This window comes from Equus caballus, chromosome 7, assembly GCF_041296265.1.
Source record: "Equus caballus isolate H_3958 breed thoroughbred chromosome 7, TB-T2T, whole genome shotgun sequence".
Classification (NCBI taxonomy): domain Eukaryota; kingdom Metazoa; phylum Chordata; class Mammalia; order Perissodactyla; family Equidae; genus Equus; species Equus caballus.
This window is the reverse complement of record NC_091690.1, coordinates 74263070-74282090: the sequence shown is the minus strand read 5'-3', so window position 1 is coordinate 74282090 and position 19021 is coordinate 74263070. Positions and strand designations below refer to the sequence as shown.

At 51.3% G+C, this 19021-nt stretch overlaps 1 protein-coding gene across 7 annotated transcripts; it reads left to right on the top strand.

Moving 5' to 3' along the window:
* Positions 1 to 6671: 6671 nt before the first annotated feature.
* Positions 6672 to 18817, top strand: RHOG (ras homolog family member G). Of its 7 annotated transcripts, XM_023645843.2 has the most exons (4): positions 6762 to 6825; positions 8045 to 8090; positions 17172 to 17208; positions 17575 to 18817. In XM_023645843.2, the coding sequence occupies exon 4, from the start codon at positions 17643 to 17645 to the stop codon at positions 18216 to 18218; it is 576 nt and encodes a 191-aa protein (XP_023501611.1). In that variant the 5' UTR covers positions 6762 to 6825; positions 8045 to 8090; positions 17172 to 17208; positions 17575 to 17642; the 3' UTR covers positions 18219 to 18817. The 7 variants fall into 7 exon arrangements, with proteins under 7 accessions (XP_023501608.1, XP_023501609.1, XP_023501610.1 ...); XM_023645841.2 differs by lacking the exon at positions 17172 to 17208 and having other exon boundaries at positions 6703 to 6825; XM_023645842.2 differs by lacking the exon at positions 17172 to 17208 and having other exon boundaries at positions 6759 to 6825; positions 8045 to 8158.
* The last annotated feature ends 204 nt before the right edge of the window (positions 18818 to 19021 follow it).

Genomic DNA, 19021 nt, shown 5'->3' with positions numbered 1-19021 from the left:
TTAAACCTATATACGCAATCTTTACCATGTGCCAGGTGTATCTCCCTTGAATCGCTCTTAGGGCCTTCCTCCTAATAGATATTCTGCAGATGTCAGTTAAATAAAATTGGATTAACAATTCTTATGGTTCTATTCCACTATTTGCAAGAGCTTTCACATCTATTATCTCATCTCTGCCTCACAAGAGCTCTGCTAGATGAGACAGAACGTATACTCATTTTACAGATGAGGAAACTGAGGCTGCAGCAATGAAGTGGCAACCACATCAAGCTCTCTTTCTCCTTTGGGATTTCCTCCCCATCCGTCAAATCTCAGTGCAGGTGAAATAAAAGTGTCCATGCCTTGACCAATGATGACAGCATACCATAAAGCAAGAGTTATGATTAGTCAAAAGAAAAAAAGAGACTCCGCTCAAAAGTTGCCCCTTCCTGAACCCTCACACACTGCTTGTGGGAATGCAAACTGGTGCAGCCACTGTGGAAAACAATATGGAGACTTCTCAAAAAATTAAAAATAGAAATACCATATGATCCAGCTATTCCACCTCTGGTATTTACCCAAAGAACATGAAAACATTAATTCAAAAACGTATATGCACCCCTATGTTCATCACGGTATTATTCACAATAGCCAAGACTTGGAAGCAACTCAAGTGCCCATCAATGGATAAAGAAGATATGGTGTATATATATATACGCCATGTATATATATATATATATATAGTGGAATACTACTGAGCCATATAAAGAAATCACAAAATCTTGCCATTTGTGACAACATGGATGGACCTTGAGGGTATTAAGGTAAGTGAAATACGTCAGACAGAGAAAGACAAGTACCACATGATTTCACTCATATGTGGAAGATAAACAGACAAAAAAGCACATAGATGAGGAAAACAGATTGGTGGTTACCAGAGGGGAAGAGGGTGGGCGGAGGGAGAAAGAGGTAAAGGGGCATATATATATTGTGACGATTAAAAACTTGACTAGTGGTGGTGAGCACGATGCAGTCTATATAGAAACTGAGATATAATAATGTACACCTAAAATTCACACAATATTGTAAATCAATATGACCTCATTAAAATACCTCAAAAAAAAAAGTTGCCCCTTCCTTTCTTTGGTCAGCTTCCCTGACTTGCCCTATCTCTACAGTCTTCTGCTGTACCTTAGAAGACGTATATAACTGGATTATAATTATCTAATAAGTATCTTCCCCATTAGCCTTTTTGCTCATCAAGGACTGCACTTTATTCATCTTTATACTCTCCCAGGCTAGGACTTTACCTAGTACGTAGCTGGTACTCAATAACAGTGAATCAATGAATGATGTGTGTTCCATACAGCAGCATAGCTGTCCTTCCTCTATGCCGCAGGGTTTCTGTTTACCAACGGCTTTCATTTGGAAAGTGTGAGAATCTTCAGTAGAAGTGTAATGAAGAGTCCTAAATCTGCTCAGAAAAATTTAGGAATCCCTGAGTTTGGGCTGTGTTATCGGTGGCGCTCCCTGGTGTCCCAAGATGGCAAGTACAGCCATCACTGAGAAGGTAGGGAATGAGGAGAGAGATCTTGGCATCTAACAACTCTTCCCAGGCTAGTTTCACAAAGAGAATCATCTCCCCTTCCGGAATCAGTTCTAGAATCTTACTACCAGTGTTCATTCATTTAAGATCTACTGAGCACCTGTTCTTAACAACCCAGTTCCTATCCTCAAAGAGCTTAGTTTTTAGGGGAAATATATATATATATGAAGAGTAATTGGTACTTGTTGACAGTGTCTGGAGAGGAATTGGTACAGGGGCAGGTGAGGGAGCACAGAGGAGGGACAAGTAAGTGCCTCAAGCAGAGAGGCTGCGGAGAGGCATACAGATCAGATGGGGTGAGAGGGAGGGGTTCTGGAATTAGACTGCCTAAATTCACATTCTGGCTCTGCTGTATGACTCTGGACAAGCCGAGTTGCTCCTGAAACACACCAGGGCTGAAGAAGGATAAATTTCCCGGGGGGATGATGCCAGATGACCTGAGTACCATGCGATTTGGAGACCCTCAGAGATACAGAGGTGTCCTGGAAGCAAACAGGACAACTATTGTTCTTCCTGCCTGGGTGGAGGGACCCTCCTGGAGGATAGAGCATGCCCTTGGTCTGCCTGACCCTATCCAGTTAGTTCCTCAGAGTGAATCAGGAACAATGGATCAGAGGACACCACTCTAGAGCTTTGTTTCATTTGTCACTTCCCTTATTTGTTCCTTCTGCTATCTCCGTTTTGCCCATCACCTTCTCATGTCACAAAATGGGACATAGTGCTCATCTTTGGGGGCAGCAATAAAGGAGAGACTCCTGCTCTTCAGGCAGGCTAAGAGAAGAAAGACCAGGGAATCAAGAGGAGCCCCAAGAAGGCTGAGTCCTTGGAGCCACATCAGAGACAAAGGGGAACTCAGATGTAGGGGAACTCTGAAGAGGTTGGGGCTGGGATTGAGCAAAAGACCCTTGTGGGTTGCTGGTGAGCTCCAGGAGCTGGAACTCAGTGAGGACTAGGCTGGGAAGACCCGTTTGGAAGACACCGGGGCAGAGACGAGATCAGTTCAGGGCCTTTTTCCTCCTCCTCTCTGTCTCCACCCTGATCTTTTAGGGGAACCGAGTCAGCTTTAGCATTTTGACCTTGAGAAAGAGGGAAGAATTGGTCAGGGGGAAAAACCTGAGGACATCATGGGTGTATGGAGAGACTGTACCCTGGGCAACCTGCTAGCCGCTCCACTTGCATCACCCCATTTAATCCTCACAATCCCACACAGCACAGATCATTGTCATTCCCATTTTAAAATGAAACTAAATGGCTATATATGCTCTTATAGCACGCTGTACTTTTGTATGATTACCTGTTTAAGATTTATCTTCCTTGCTAGTTACATGAGGATAGGGACTTGTCTATGTTTTCACTACTGCATCATTGACATGTGACACTATACCGGGCCCAGAGAAGGCTTACACTAAGTATGTGTTCATAGAATGAATGAGAGAAGTCATGTAACTTGTTAAAGACCACAGTGTAGGTGGTATAGCCAGAATTTGAATCTTGGACTATTCCAGAAGCTGTGATCTCTCTATTCTACCCCCACCAAGTGATTTCATATGTTGTCCCACTTCTCAATGTCCTGGCTCGGTGTCCTTGTCTCTCAGTTGCTTGTGAGGACAAACATATACCACATACAAAGAATTCACCTATGCAGGGAAAGCAAGTAAGAGAATAGGAAGAAGAAACAGCCCATCTGGGGTTGTGCCCACCCCACTCCTACCCTCTGCAGCTTAGCATCCTCCTCCTCCAAGAAGCCTTTGCAGACAGACCTACCTATCTTCCTATCTCCTTCTCCTCTGGCCTTATTGGCTCTTCCCACATCTGTGTCACAGAAGTGGCTCCAAGTCACCTGGCCTCTGATGGTTCTACACATATTAGTGCTTTATTAAGGCAATTTAATTCCACAGATGTATACTGAAGGCAACTGTGTGCTCTGGCCTGCCTGTGCCAGAGCCAGTGGGTGGACACAAAGATGAATCAGACACAACCTCAAAAGACTTACAGTCAGTGGGGGAGACAGACATTAGGCACAGATACAATTAACTAGAACATAAATCAAGATGACCTAAATGGTACGAAAGAATGAGCAGTATGCTACATGCATAAACCTTAATTACTTAATTATTATTCTGAGGAAGGTATCATAGAAGGTCAGAGCTCAAAGGTATCATCTGGTTCAACTCCTTGTTTTCCAGTAGAGGAGTCTGAGACCAGAGTCAGGGAAGGCCTAGAATGAGGTCTCACTAGCCAGTCTGGCTGAGCCAAGACTAAACTTCAGGTCTTCTGAAGCCCAGCCCAAGGCTGCTTCCTCCTCTGGTAGCTCCACGTGCAGCAGTCCCATATCCCACCAGACCATGAGATCCTTAAGGCTAAGTCAGGCTTTCCCACTAAGCAAGCTGAACCGGGGCCAGGCAAACCCAAAACCAGGGCTCAGGAAATGCAGACTGACCCCAGGCTGACAATCCAGGCTTTTGGTCTACTGCACCTAACGTGCACCCTACTATGCCCCTAAAATTGATTTTCAAATATTTTTTGCAGGAGCTCTTTATCTAGAACACTAGTGTATAAATCAGATAAAAGGAAAACAACTCTATTTGAAGAAAGAGAAGGCCAGAGCCCCACTAATTTCCTGCCCTCAAGTCCTGGGAAGGGAACTCTAGGAATACAGCTCAAAAACCTTTGTTCTGAGACACAATTTTTCTTTTTTTAAGATTTTATTTTTCCTTTTTCTCCCCAAAGCCCCCAGGTACATAGGTGTATATTTTTAGTTGTGGGCCCTTCTAGTTGTGACACGTGGGACACTGCCTCAGCATGGCTTAATGAGCGGTGCCATGTCCGCACCCAGGATCCGAACCAGCGAAACCCTGGGCCGCCAAAGCCGAGCGCTCGAACTTAACACTCAGCCACGGGGCTGGCCCCTATGACACAATTTTTAATGGCTTCATAGAAGCCATTTTAGTGTATAGTCCTCCTCTGAACCCTGTCTTTTATGGAAACTCACAATTCTTTCTCCATCATCAAATGCCGAGCACCAGTTATGTGCTCCCAGTAGAGTATACAGGGAAATGAGATTTTCCCCTTGTCTTTCTTGTTCTCCTCTTCTCCATAGAGAGGAGTTTGTCCCAAGCGCTGTCGGGAGGGAAGAAAGAGACCCAAACTCTGCCTGGAGGGGTCAGATGGAACCCTCCCAGAAGTGTCATGGAGAATGAATTTATCCACTCAGTTATTTACCAGCCTGAATCTGATAGAAGCTCTAACTTTGCTGTCCCATACCATACCCACTACCTACATGTACTATTGAGCAATTAAAATGTCTAGCCAAAATTCAGATGTACTTTTAAGTGTAAAACACACACCAGATTTCAAAGACTTAGTAAAATCAAAGAATGTAAAAGATCCAATTCATTTTTATAATCAATAACTTTTATATTGACTACACATTGAATGATATGCTGGGCTAAGTAAAATCTATTATTAAAATTAATTTTAGGGGCTGGCCTGGTGGCGTAGCGGTTGAGTGTGCACGTTCTGCTTCGGCAGCCTGGGTTCACCCGTTTGGACCCGGGTGCGGACATCGTACTGCTCGTCAAGCCATGCTGTGGTAGGCGTCCCACATATAAAGCAGAGGAAGATGGGCACGGATGTTAGCTCAGGGCCAGTCTTCCTCAGCAAAAAGAGAAGGATTGGCAGCAGATATCAGCTCAGGGCTAATCTTCCTCAAAAAAAAAAAATAATAATTTTACCTGTTCCTTTTTACTTTTAAAAAATGTCACCAGTAGAAAATGTTAAGTTACATATGTGGCTCACATCATATTTTCATTGGACAGCACTGGGAGAGACTATCAAGTGTGTGTTGTTGGAGGGAGGGATGCTGGCTGGCAGCCAAGCAGGGATTACCAGATTGTGAAAGACTGAGTCAATTTCGTGTGGCAGTCAATACAGGAAAGAAATCAGGCAGAGGGAATAGAATGCACAAAGACCCAAAGATGTGGGCAGGCACCTTGGGTTTAGGGAACTCATTCTTACAGGTTTGTTTTCTTTTTAAGGCATTCGTTGAGTGTTTACTTTGAGGCAGGCATTGACAACAGGCCTTTTACATCCATCCTCACGTTACCTTCACATCTCTAGGATAAGGGAGAAGTTAGTCTATTTTACCAAAGACAGAATCGAGGCTCAAAAGAGTTAACCTATTTATTCCCAGAGGTATTCGTCCTCTTTATTCGGAAAGCCTCTTGGAGATAGGGAGTCTGTCTTAAACGCTTTTCAGTTTTCCTCCACAGCACCTAGCATAGAGCTCTGCACGTGACTGGCGCTCAGAAACTTTGCGTTAAGCCGCTATTTCAGGTCAGAGCTCCAGGCGCAAGGCCTGGGAGCAGAAGCACCAGAGGGCGCCCATGAGTCCGCCCACCCGCCGGTCCCCAGGGCTCGGGGAGGATCTCAGGCCTGGGTGCGGCCCTTCAGTCCCAAGCAGTTGCGCGCCCCGGCGAGAAGACAAGGCGAGGGGAGCCCCATGTCCTCCGTCCGCCCCGCCCCCTCCCCAGAGCCCAGGCGCGCGGAGCCGCCGGGTGCGGAACGACGACACGACATCCTGTTTTTGGGGCCCGCGGCTCCGCCTGCGCCTCTGCTGATCTCGTCTTCCCCTGGGTGCTGACGCCAGCTCCCCTTCCCCCAGTCTCCGCACCCTCCCAGGGGTCTGGGGCCTTCCCACTGCTGAATCACCACCACCCCGTACTCCCCCGGGGCTCGGGGCAGGGGTGGGGACTGCCCCAGCCTGACCCATTCTGGCCAGCCCCCAGCCTTGGCCATCGCACCATCCCTGGGCTTGACTGAAGGCACCAGGCCTAGGGGCGCCAGTTCTCAGCATCTTCCCGCGGGGATTCGTGGGGGCGAGATACGGGGAGGGGTACAAAAGCCTAGTGCCTAGGCTAGGGCCTCTACTGGGGTGGGGGTGGCCGGGAGGACGAGACGAGGACCGACCTTGGGAGGCCTGACCTTAAGGGTCTCAGAGGCAGGGGGCTGGGTTTGGGGAGCCCAGGACTGAGTGGTGGGCGAGCCTGGTGGGAGGAGACCCGGGCGGGGGGACCGGCCTGCGGACTTCCTGGTCGGGCCCCGCCCCGGCCCGCCCCCGCGCCCCGCCCCGGCCGCCGGCCCGCCCCCCCCACTTCCTCCGGCCTCCCGCTCTCACTTCCTTCTCGAGCCCCGAGCCGCTGCCGCCGCCCCCAGCTCCCCCGCGGCGGGGAGGGCACCAGGTGAGGCCCGGCGCGGGCGAACGGGCTGGGGGTCCGCGGGAGGGGAGCCCCGCCGGTCCGGGACTGGGCGCGGGCGCGGGCCCGGGAAGTTTGCTGGCGGGAGGCCGCGGGCGGGAGCTTCTCTGCTCCCTCCAAGTTGGGCGGGCGCGGCCGGCCGGGCGGGGCGGGGACCCGGCCACTGCGAGCGGGGCGGCTCGGTGAGGGTGCGTTCCTGTACCCAGGGCGGCTGTACCGGCTCCCGGGAGCCGCAAGGGACCCCTGAGATCGGAGGGTCTCCCACTCCGAGCGAAAAGCCTCTGAAGTGGAAGAGCTCAGAGCTGGGAGATGGGACTCAGAGGTGGGGTGCCCTCGGAAGTTGTGGGGGGGCATACCGAAGTGTGTGGGGGGGACGGGGCCTCTGGCTGGAGAAGGCGCCCCCCTGCTCCGGCAGTTGTGACACTTGTGGGGCTGAGAGGGGGGCGGCGTCTGTAGCCTCTGAAGCCTAGACTGCAGATAAAGCTCCCTCCCTGGAAGATCGATGCCAGTCCCGACCCGCGCGAGCAGGCTGCAGCCGAGGGTCCTCTGCGCTGCGGAGGAGGGCGGGGAGTCCCGCCGACCCCAGTCCTTCTCTCTGTATATCTGTTTTTCTGAGGCCCAACCTCTCCATCCCTGGAACCAAACAACAGGTATTTAGTGAGCAAACATCCGCTGTGCCTAACCGACCGGTGCCTGGCCTTGCTCTTTTGGGGGTAAACTGAGGAAGGAAAGGGCCCGGTCTTGTCCTGTGACTGGAAGAAGAAGGACTCTTATTCAGAGGTACTGTTAGTCCCTGACAAGATGGCATCGCTGAGAACAGGACTACTTTCAGGAGATGGAGAGCGGCCGGGCCCTGGTCTTGGGAAATGATTGGAAGCCATCTCCTAGTCTTTTACACCCTAACCCTACGCCACCCCTCTTAGTCCCTGAATTCTATACATTCTCATTCTGTCTGCCTCCATTCCTTCAAACTCTATCCACAAACCCTCCATCACCCTCTTTCTTGCATCTTCTTCAGTTTTTTTTATCCCAAACACAGTCATGCCTAGGCCCTGACCTCTCACTTACCCTGCCACTCTGGCCATCTCTGTGTCCCCTCAGCTGCCCTCCTCCCTTCCTTGCCCAGCTTCTGGCTCCCGCACACGTATCCACCCTCCTGCTTCTTCCGTCTCCCCTCATTCCTCTCTGTCTCCTTCTCTTTCAGCCACTTATCTCCAGCTTTGGGGTCAGGATCTGCTGTAGAAGACTTGGTGAGTTTGAGAGCCTTTTCAAACGTCCCTAGCCAGGAGAGACAGGCTGCAACTTCCCAGTGATAGAGGTGATTAAAGGGCTGGAAAACCTCTCTATATGTGTATGCCCGTGCAAGTGTCTGTGTCTACATCTTTATCTCTTGGAGACAAAATAACTGCCCTCAGCCTTGAGAGGGCCCAGAGCAGGGGAAGCTAGCAGAATGAAGGGAACCTGCAGCGGGTGAGCTTGTGGTTAGGCAGGAGGAAGCAGTCTGTAGCAGTCAGGGTAGAGTGACATAGGAATAAGACTGGTGAGAGAGGCCATGGGAAATCAAAATCACCCAGACGCTGGGGTGCTTGATCAAGAGACCAGGCCTGGAGCCCGGGGGACAGCCTGAAGGTCCCTGACTCCAGTGCTTACTGGTTCCAGCAATGCCTGGTGGGAAGAATGGGACCAGGTCAGTTCGATGTGATGGAAGAAAAGGGAGGGAGCAAAGGCAGGATTCTGGAGGGAAGACTATAGCTGGTCAAACTTCAGTCTTAACTGTTTTAGTTCCAATTCAGGAAAAGAAGAGGGGTGGGAGGCAAAGCTGTCTTCCCCCTCTTCCTGCTGCCTTCCAGGGACTGCCCAGACTGGGTACCCACGTGTCATGGGCTGCATTATGGCCTTGGTGACCAGGAAGCCCTCTGGAGTCTGCTGACCCCTCTGCCTCAGGCATCCTTAATATTCCCCCTCGCACCTAGGACCCTACTCCCTCTCTTACAAGAATTTCTCCTCAGTCTAACTGCAGCCCAGACTATCTCTGTGAGCTCTTGTTGTCCCTATTCTAGAGCGTCTTCAAGCCTTTCGGATGCATGCTGAGAGGTCCTGCTTCTCTCTACCTAGAAAAAAGAGAAGTGGAGGGGAGCAAGTGCTACTTTTTTTGGGATTCCCAAGCACAGCTAGATTTAAGGGCTATCCATGATCCCCATTCTGTCCTCTTCCCTTCTCATAGTTGTCCCGCTCCCACGAATTGTCCCTTCTTCCAGTCCTGTCCTGGACCCACCTGTCTCTCCTACTCTTGTTTCTGGCAGGTGTAGGGGGCTGGGTCCCAGGAGGAAATCCCAGGGACCTGCAAAAAATCCCAGCTCCGGGAAGGATGTGCATGCAGGGCACATTCCCAGCATCCCAGCTCAGTAAAAAACCACCCAAGAGTACTGGCTCCCTGCCTGCCAAACCAGTACTTATTTTAGGATTCTGTATAACTGAGCAATCCATAGGGCTCTGAGGGTGAAGATAGGATGGATGAGACGAGTTCTCCCAGGCAAGATCTGGCCCCACTGGAGGTTTGAGCTAATTGCAAGTCATTGCTGGAAAAATATGACTAGGGTGGGAGGGATCTAAATGGGAAAATATCATGGGGGGTTGTGGGGGTGGGGGGGGCATGCAACCTAGGAGGCTGCCTGTTGAGCTCTTGACTAAAGAAATATGGTCAAGGTCATGATATGAAAAGTGGCTGATATGAGATTGTCACAGATCCTGGCTGGGAATCTAGGATGTGGAGAGTTGTTTCTGGATGTTACGTCAGATGAGGTGGCTGGTGTGAACTTTTAGGGGGTCACAAGCAGGAAGATACGAGAGGTCGTGGTTATAGTGAGACAGTTGAAAAGATATTAGAATGGTGGTAGCTGAGGAACTGGAAAGGAAATAGGGGCCTGGGCCCAGACTGAAGACCCCTACCTCCATACACAGTGTAGACCCATTAATGGTGAGGCTTGTAGAGGTCTATGAGGAGGGAAACCAAAGACAAAGCCTGGGCCACCTCCCTAGAACAGATTGGTTTTCCTGTCCAGGGTCCAGCTTCCTCTTTTGTCCTCATCTCATGGGGGGAGGGCATCTCCCCAGGAGATAGAGGCTAGAGGAGGAGCTCCTCAGCTGCGGCAGGCCCAGCATGGCTGGCTGTCCAGTAATGGCAGTTCTAAATCATGGACCCCGCAGTATGGGTTAAAGCACGAGAGCCTGAGAACTTAGAAGCAAAAAGGGCTCAGATGTCAACCTGACCCCTTTGACCCATTTCCTGAAGGGTTGAACCATGGTAAGGTCATCCTGAATGAAGTCATAAAAATAATGGGTCCATTCCTAGGCCAGAGTGTAACAATCCTCACTTTCTCTTCTTTGTGGAAGGCTGGAGGTTAGGAAACCCAGGTCCTTGTCCTGGATTTGCTCCCAACTCCCTGTATAACCCCAGTCAACTTGGTGTCAGCTTGACTCGGCTTCAGCATTAGGAGTTGCCTGTCAATACCCTCACAGAACACAGAGAAGACTGAGAGCTCTGACTCTCTTTCCGCCAAGAGGCTCCTCGTGGCAGTGCCCCAACTCTGGGCCCTCCTGTTTCAGGCCAGCCTTGATCCGACAAGTATCACAGTAGTCTCTAAGTATCTGTCCAGGGATGGGAACTGTGGCCCCTTTCCCCAAAGCACAAAGATTATTACAGGTTGAGAGATAAGAGGGCAGAGAGTGTTAGGGATTTTGCAAGATGGGGGAGCACCCTGTGCCCTGCTCCAGCTCTGCCCCACTGACAGTGGAAAATAAATGCCGGAGTTTCCTCCCTCATGTTTTTTTCCCTTGTGGAAACCCCCTCAGGCCTGGGGCGGGGCTGAAGGGCCAGGGCGCCCCTGGGTCTCTCTGAGGGTATTTTCAGGTGGGGGAGGCAGGACTGGGAGGATGGCACTTCTGTACAGCCTCGTGTGAAATGAGCAAAGGCAAAGGAAGTGCCACTTCACAGGCCTTTCATGGGGCCCTGGGACTGCGAGCTGCTGCTAGGCGGGAGGAAGCAAGTGTTCAGCCTTCCTCTGTGCTGCCTGGTGGGGGAGGGGGCAGCCTCCTTAGCTCCCCCAGCCAGAGCTGCCCTTGGTGGAGCCCCCGTGGTGCTGGGATGGTGAGAGGAGAAGAAGGGAACTGGGTCTTCGTGAAAGGGGCCCAGCCCCCCACAGCCTTCCCAGCTGCAACTGTCTTGTTTCCTCCTCCTCTCCAGCCCCTAGTGGGTAGAGTCAACTCTCTCTCTGGCTCTTATCCTACCTGCTGCAGTGTAGGATCCTTTGCAGCGGCTGAACTGGGGAGAATGGGAAGAGCTGTAGAGTTCCCCAGCATGGATTTTTTTTTAAGGCTGGGAACTAGGCTCTCTTGGGTTTTGTCCCTGCGGATGGGGAAAAGGGGAAGAAAGAGAGAGACTCAGCCCTTGGCCTGGTCCCAGCCCCACACTGACCTCATGTCTCCCCCAGCTTCCTCCTCCCAACCCAGCTGCAGCCAGCTGCAGCCCCTTTGAGCCTCTACACATCACCTCTCCTCCTCCCCTCCCTTCAAAACAAGCAAACAAACAGACTTGCAGAGCTGCTAAAGCCCTTTCACCTCATCCTTCAACAAGGGTCTTCAAATGTTCCAGTCCTTTGCCTTATCAGGACCACTTTTCCTACCCATCTTCCTCATCACCTCTGGGCTAGCTATGCCTGCTTCACCCCTCACTCTTCCAGTTAAGGACAGGGCTATCTAGCCTGTGTTACCCTAACTTGTGCCCCTTGGGGAGGAGGAAGTTGGTTGCCCTCGTCTTGTGTCTCCTGGGCATAGAGGCTCTTCCTTGTTCCCAGAGTCAAAGTCTGTGAATTGACGGGGGAGGAGATGTGCGTCAGTCTGCAGCTCTTGCTCAGTCCTGTGCTGGGCTTCTGGAAGTAAGCAGAAGGACAGACTTCCCTCCTCATGAGGCATCTAATTAGTTCAGCACAATGAACAGAACAGACAGTGCTGGGGAAGGCAGGGCAGGAGAATGGGTTTCTGTGGTGTCCTGGAGAAGGTGGGAAACAGATCTGGGCCCTGAAGGACCTGAAGTGGCCAGCAGAATTCCAGGAAGAGGAACTCTCACGTGCAAAGACATGAAGGACAACTGAGTTCATTCAGCAGCCTAGGTAGACAGGTCAGCCAGGACCTTGCCCTCTTGGCCCTGTCAGCCTAGTGACAAGAGATAAGATTCAGATCAACCTCCAAGTGTGCAAAATGGAATGTGTCTGAGAGAGAAAAAGGGACCAGAACTTGGATGGAATAAGTCACCTGTGACTTGGGTGATTTGCCAAAACTTTCCTGGAGGAGCTGGTGGTGGTGCTTGGCTCTGGAGGACCAAGGATGGGGGGGGTCCCTTGAGGCAGTTGGAGCCTTGTGAGCTGTTGAGTGGGGGTTAGAGGATGGAAGAGGGGAAGAAATGCTGGATTCCATGGGGACAGTGAATGTTGCTGCTTGGTGTGTTTTAGGGAAGGGAATGTGGAGGCTGCTTGTAGAGGATCAGGGTGATATGGCCAGAGCACAGGATCGGGAGTTTCAGAGTGGGCTGCAGAAGGGAAGCCCCCTGTCATGGAGGCAGGTTAGAAGGCTGTAGTCAGTTCCCATTGCCTCCACACTCCCCATCTCTGAGGGCCTGTTCCTCCCCTCCCCCACTCCCAGTTGGGACACTTCCCCTGCCATAACGGCCACAGAGATCTGGCAATCAAGCAATCCACTGCTTCCTTTCCCTCCCCCATTCTGGGTCTTCTTGGGCCACACCCCAAGAACAGGCCCCACTGGGTATAAGTTGGGCTCCAGGGACCACATGCAGAGAGGGTTACCCCCCATGAGCTGTGCTCCAATGGGCTGTGCTCCCTGCCAGAGCCGGGCAAGCTGGCACTAGGAAGAGAGATTTTTGCCTATCCCAGTTAAAGCTTTTGGCTGCCATTGCTGTCCAGAGAGATTCAGCATTGCAGTGTTGGCTGCAAGGGTGTTAGTCCACTTCTGGGCTTTTGAGGCATCTGTCCAGATCTCAGTAACAGGGGCAGAAGTAAGCAGATCAGAAGACAGTGTTTGCACACTCCTATGTGCCCAGTCCTGGACTCAGCTTTTCTATGGGGGAGTCAAGAGCAGCTCAAACTCCAGTGTTGGGGGGCATCCACAAGCTGGGAAACTTATGTATGACTATTGGAGAAGGAGAATCACACGGAACCAAAGAAGGGGCGGCCATGCTATGGAAGTTCAAAGAAAGGAGAATTCAGTGGCCTCTTGGGACTGTGAGCCTTAAGCTAGGCCTTGAGGAGTCAGGAAGATAGGAGAGGGGAAAGGGAATGGCAGCAGACGGAAGAACAAGAGTAAAAGTTCAGAAGCAAGAATGATCCTGTCTTGTTTACAGAGGACAGTGAAGACCCCTCTGGAGCAGGGAGCTGGGAACTCACATTTGCAAAGTCCACATATACTGCATATTATCACATTTAATCCTTATAACAACCTTGTAAGCTTGGTACTATTACTTAAGTCATAAGTGGCAGAACTAGGGTTTAAACCCAGGTTTATCTGACTCCAAAACCCCTACCAAATTATGAAGAACTCTGAACATCAAGATGAGGGACCAGGCATGATCTGAATCAAGTTAGGAATAAAAAGCCAGAACAAGTCATACAGATCTGCAGACATTAATTTATTTACTAAACAAAAGTTCTTTAAAAAGAAAAGTCAGGGCCGGCCCGGTAGCATAGTGGTTAAGTTCACATGCTCCACTTCGGCAGCCCAGGATTCACAGGTTCGGATCCCAGGCGTGGACCTACACACCACTCATCAAGCCATGCTGTGGTGGTGTCCCACAAACAAAATGGAGGAAGATTGGCACAGATGTTAGCTCAGCGAGAATCTTCCTTAAGCAAAAAGAGGAACATCAGCAATGAATGTTAGCTCAGGGCCAATCTTCCTCACACACACACACGAAAAAGTCACTGAATGAATAAGTCATAATTGATCCCCAACCCCAGGTAGGCCATTCGCCTTGTTTGGCCCCCTGCAGCATTGACTGTCTCTTCTTCCTGTGTGGCACAGGTTAGACACTACCTTTGAGGATGTGCCCTCCTTAAATGAGCTGTGGGAACTTATGTGACCCAGTTGAGGCCATAGGATTTCAGAGAAAAGAGTTGTCCTGGGAGGGAGGATAACGGTCTGAACTAGAGCTGAAGAGAGAGAATTGGGCTGAAGCCACTACTCAGACACCTGCACGCTTAGTGCTTCCTGCCTCTTGGGATGAAAGGTTTTGCTCTTGTCACCTCCTATGTGCACAGCACTTCCCAATTCACAAAGCACATTCATTCCTATGCTTGGGATCCTCGCTGCTGCCCTTTAAGGTAGGGAGGGCAAGTATTATCACTCGTACAGAGGAAGAAACTGAGGCTCCAGGAAGAGAAGTGTCTCACTAGCTCAAGGTTACAAGGTCAGCTGGTAAGGGGTAACTTGGAGGCTGTGCCACACATTGAGGAAAACACAGGACTTTGAATTGCAAAACTGGGGTTTGTGGCCTGACTCCCATACTAACTAGCTGTGTGACTTTGGGTTACTTTAACTGCTCTGAGTTTGTTTCCTCAGCAGTAAACAGGAATAGTATCACTAGGTTGTTATAAGAATCAAATAACCTAATACCATGTGATCGATAAAGTGTTGTACCTTGTGAAGGCTTATTATCCAGGGGCAAGGTCAGCAGGTGAACCCAAGAGGTCAGATTCAGGGATCTGGTGCTCTTGGCCCTATGCCACACTGCCTCTGCCCTGCTTGTTTCTGGACACCACCTCACTCATGATCCTTTTCCGGTGTCAGTGCCTGTTCCCTTACCAGCCCAGACGGAAGCCACCCTCTCCCTCCCTGCTCCTTTGAGGGCTGATTTACTGATTGCTCGTTGATAACCCCTCCCTAGAGAGCTGCCTGGAGCCGCTGTACTTCCAGTCTCTTGGGCCTTGTGACTGCTGGCCAGAGTTCCCTCCTCGCCTTCCTGCCTGGGCCAGCCCAGTGCTGGGCTCTTGGAGGACGAGTTCCCACTCCCCTGCTCTGTGTGGAATTGAAGATTTACAGGCCTAACTGTTCTGCTCTCGAAATACCGGGGCCTCCCAGATAATCCAGTGGATATAAGTAATGGCACTAACTCACCCAAGATGCTGTCTCCTTTCCCCAAGGAAGGAGCCACAGAATTCTGAGAAGATGAATGTGCCCTAAATTGCCCCCATGTGCCCAGGCCTTATGCATCTGCTGACTGACTCAGCCTTCCCACCTCACCCCCACCCTATGCTCCTGGGGGCCTTTCTTACCCCTATCAGCCTATCCCCTGCTCCCAGGGCTCTTAATGTCTCATTTCATCCACCTAGTGCCCTTATCTCAGGCATTTTTCTCTCCATTTCATGGATTGGGAAACTGAGGCCCAGAGAGGGTAAATGCCTCATGCATTTACCTCATGCTTGGTTGCAGTGAGTCAGCAGCCGAGAGAGCTGGGGCTGGTTAGGTCTAGAGCTTAGGTTAGGGGCTAGAGCTTAGGTTAGGTCTCTTGACTTCCAGTCTGAAGTTCCCTCCACTGCCCTAGAGGGTCCTTATGTCCTCCCCAGACCCATTCCCCAGGCTCTCTATCCTCTTTACTGAGGTTGAACACACACACTTATTCATGCAAATAAGATGGAAATATTTTTAATATGAACCAGAGAAGGCAACCTCATAGGGTGAAACTGTTTCCTTCTCAGCTGGTCCCAGGGAAAGCTGGGGCCAGGGAGGGAGGTGAACCCAAGCCCTGGGTCCTGTGCAGATCCCACACCACCAAAGTGCCTTTTCCACTTCCCACCAGGTGATTCCCCCCAACTTTGATTTTTGAGGCTTTTGAACCAACAAATGAGAGGTCAGGCTCGGGGTAAGAGGTTCTCAGACCAGGGTGCAGCCTTGCAGTATATAAAGTAAAATGGAGAAAACAGGCCAGTGGTGGTGGTGCTTGGGTAGAGCAAGGGATACTTAGAGATCTGGATGTGTCTAAAACAGGGATGTTGCCTCCCAGGGAGCAGGGACCTGGTTGTGGGAGAGAGTCAGGGAAAGGAAGTCACATACTGGCCAGCAAAATGTCCCCCATAGCTGAGAGGAAGTAGCCAATGAGAAGAGGACCTTTGCCACAGCAGTATAAATAATCACAGGGTTTCCGGAAGCTCTGTTCTGTTCCAGAACTCAGAAGAGCACTTCTTTACCCCGAGGACCTGTGAGCTGCAGAAGGGACCAGGATAATGGCTGGAGCTGGGACTCCTCTCGTACTCACCCCACTAGTAATTACAGCAGCCCGTTCATTGGGCACTTCCTGTGTGCCACGCCTCATGGCAAACACTTCCTGTACATTAGCTCATTTCATACTCTGAGCAATTCTGACACAGTCAGCAAGATGATCCCACGGTACAGATGAGAAAATTGAGGCTCAGGAAACTTAAATATGTTGCCCAAGATCATACATGACTAGTTGGTGAAGCTGTGACTAGCATCCCTGGCCAGTCTGACTACGGCATGTGTTCTCAGCAACTGTGCTTTAAGGGCACTGTGTTCTCTATGCAAGAGTCTGGAAGCCCCTGAAATTCTTCAGGGGCATATACCATAGTCTCAGGAAAGGGACCATTAAGAGGAGAATCAAGTTTTTGTCTTACTCTTCTGTTCATCCCTCTTGGCTGGGCTTGGAGGATCTAACTCACCCCACCAAGGGCTTTGAGGGAAGATGCTGACATCTGAGAGCCACAGCCTCTGCCCGCTTCATCAGTACATACTCAGATTCCAGGTCAAATCTCAGCCCTGGCTCCTCCATTATTCCCCTGTACTGAGTTGTCAGCCTGGGTATGTGTGGCTAGATAGGGTTTATTTTGCTTGCAGGAATGATGGGGTGAGCTCTCCCTCCTTTTCCCTAAGGCACCCTGGACTGAGACAGGGCAGCCATCTAGAGAATTGTGCTCCTTGCTCAGCAGGTTTCTCAGGGCACCTTTTGGTTTAGACTCAGTAGCCAAGATGTCAGGTTTGGAGGTGAAACATCTGTGCACTGGCCTGGGTGGGTCCTGAGTTGGGAGAGGTTCCACCCAGGGCTGCATCTGAGTGACCCGGGACAGCTGCCACGTGCCAGAAACTCTCTCCAGTCTCCTCAGGGGGAGGTGACCATATGTGTTAGAGGATCTGGTAGATCCCTACGCTTGTGCACCCTCCATTTGTGTCTGTATGGCCTGGAGAAGAAATAAAAGTAGCTAATACTTCATGAATGCTTATTATGACCAGACACTGTTCTAAATGCTTTACAGGTATTAACTTATATAATCCTCACAACAACCAAATGAGGTAGGTATTATTTTGTCCTCATTTTACAGATAATAAAACAGGCATAGAGCGGTTAAGTAATTTGTTCAGGGTCACACTGCTAGGAAATAGCAGAATCAGGATTTGACCTTAGTTGGTCTTGGCACCAGAAGTTATGTGCTTCACATAACGTAGTACACATTATAGTGCCAGCCTCGTTAGATCTGAGCATCTTTGCTTGGTCTCGCTCTCTCTCATTGTGTATCTGTCTCCCTGAGGACTGATGGAATTGCAGGATGGTGTCAGGTTAAGAAAACAGGAGCTGGTTTCCCTCAGTAGGCCCCCATCCTTTCTTCCCCATGGGTAGAGGCCTCCCTAACCACAAGTGTCCCTCTCATCTTTCCATAGGTCACTGCATCCAGAGGGGCCCGGAACAGGGAGGAGGCATTGCCTCCACTGCAGCAGCTGCACCCACGATGCAGAGCATCAAGTGTGTGGTGGTGGGCGATGGGGCTGTGGGCAAGACGTGCCTGCTCATCTGCTACACGACTAATGCCTTCCCCAAGGAATACATCCCCACAGTGTTCGACAATTACAGCGCCCAGAGTGCAGTGGACGGGCGCACAGTGAACCTGAACCTGTGGGACACAGCGGGCCAGGAGGAGTACGACCGCCTCCGCACACTCTCCTACCCTCAGACCAACGTCTTTGTCATCTGTTTCTCCATTGCCAGTCCGCCCTCCTATGAGAATGTGCGGCACAAGTGGCATCCAGAGGTATGCCACCACTGCCCCGACGTTCCCATCCTCCTGGTGGGCACCAAGAAGGACCTGAGAGCCCAGCCTGACACCCTCCGGCGCCTCAAGGAGCAGGGCCAGGCACCCATCACACCGCAGCAGGGCCAGGCACTGGCCAAGCAGATCCATGCTGTGCGCTACCTCGAGTGCTCGGCTCTGCAGCAGGACGGCGTCAAAGAAGTGTTTGCTGAGGCCGTCCGGGCCGTGCTCAACCCTACGCCAGTCAAGCGTGGGCGGTCCTGTGTCCTCTTGTGACCCTGGCACTCAGCTTGGAGGCTGCCCCTGCCCCCCCACCAGTTGTGCCTTGGCGCCTTGTCTGCCCCCAGCTGTGCCTTAAGGACTAATTCTGGCACCCCTTGCCAGGGGGCTCTCTGAATGCCTTTTTCTCTGAATGCCTATTCCTCCTTAAGGAGGCCCACAGGGAAAGGGGCTTTGGGTCCTGCCCCACTCTGCTTGGGAAACCCAGGTATTCTCGAGAGCTCACCCAGGCCAAGGTTGGACCCCTCCCCAAGATGCCAACCCAGTGCCCCCTCCCCATTTCCCCCTACTGACCAGTTGATCCAGCTTTCCACACAAATGTTGCTGCCTATTGTGGTGCCTTCTCTCAGGTTAGGAGCTCTCAGCCGTCCCTAACCTCTCCCTTGCTGCTCCTCAAATTGCTCCCCCCTAAATGCTCTCTCCCTTCCCCAAAGAAGGAGCCACAGAATCCTGAGAAGAATGAATGTGCCCTAACCTACCCCCATGTGCCCAGGCCTTATGCATCCGCTGACTGACTCAGCCCCTAACCCCCAACTCGGGCTCCTGGGGGCCTTTCCTACCCCCATCAGCATCAATAAAACCTCCTGTCTCCAGTGGCCCCGGCTCCTCCCTGTGTGCTGGGCATTGGGGGTTGGGCAGGGGACGGGCATGGGCTAGGGCTCCCCAGAGACTGGGAGCCTTTTGTTTCCTGCAAGAGGGGACAGGAGACAATAGGCTTCATTGTGGTCCCCCCACCCCCCAATTTCCCTAACAAAGCTCTGGGCTCCCTTGGAGGGGCCAGTCTTGCTCTGGGGCCCAGC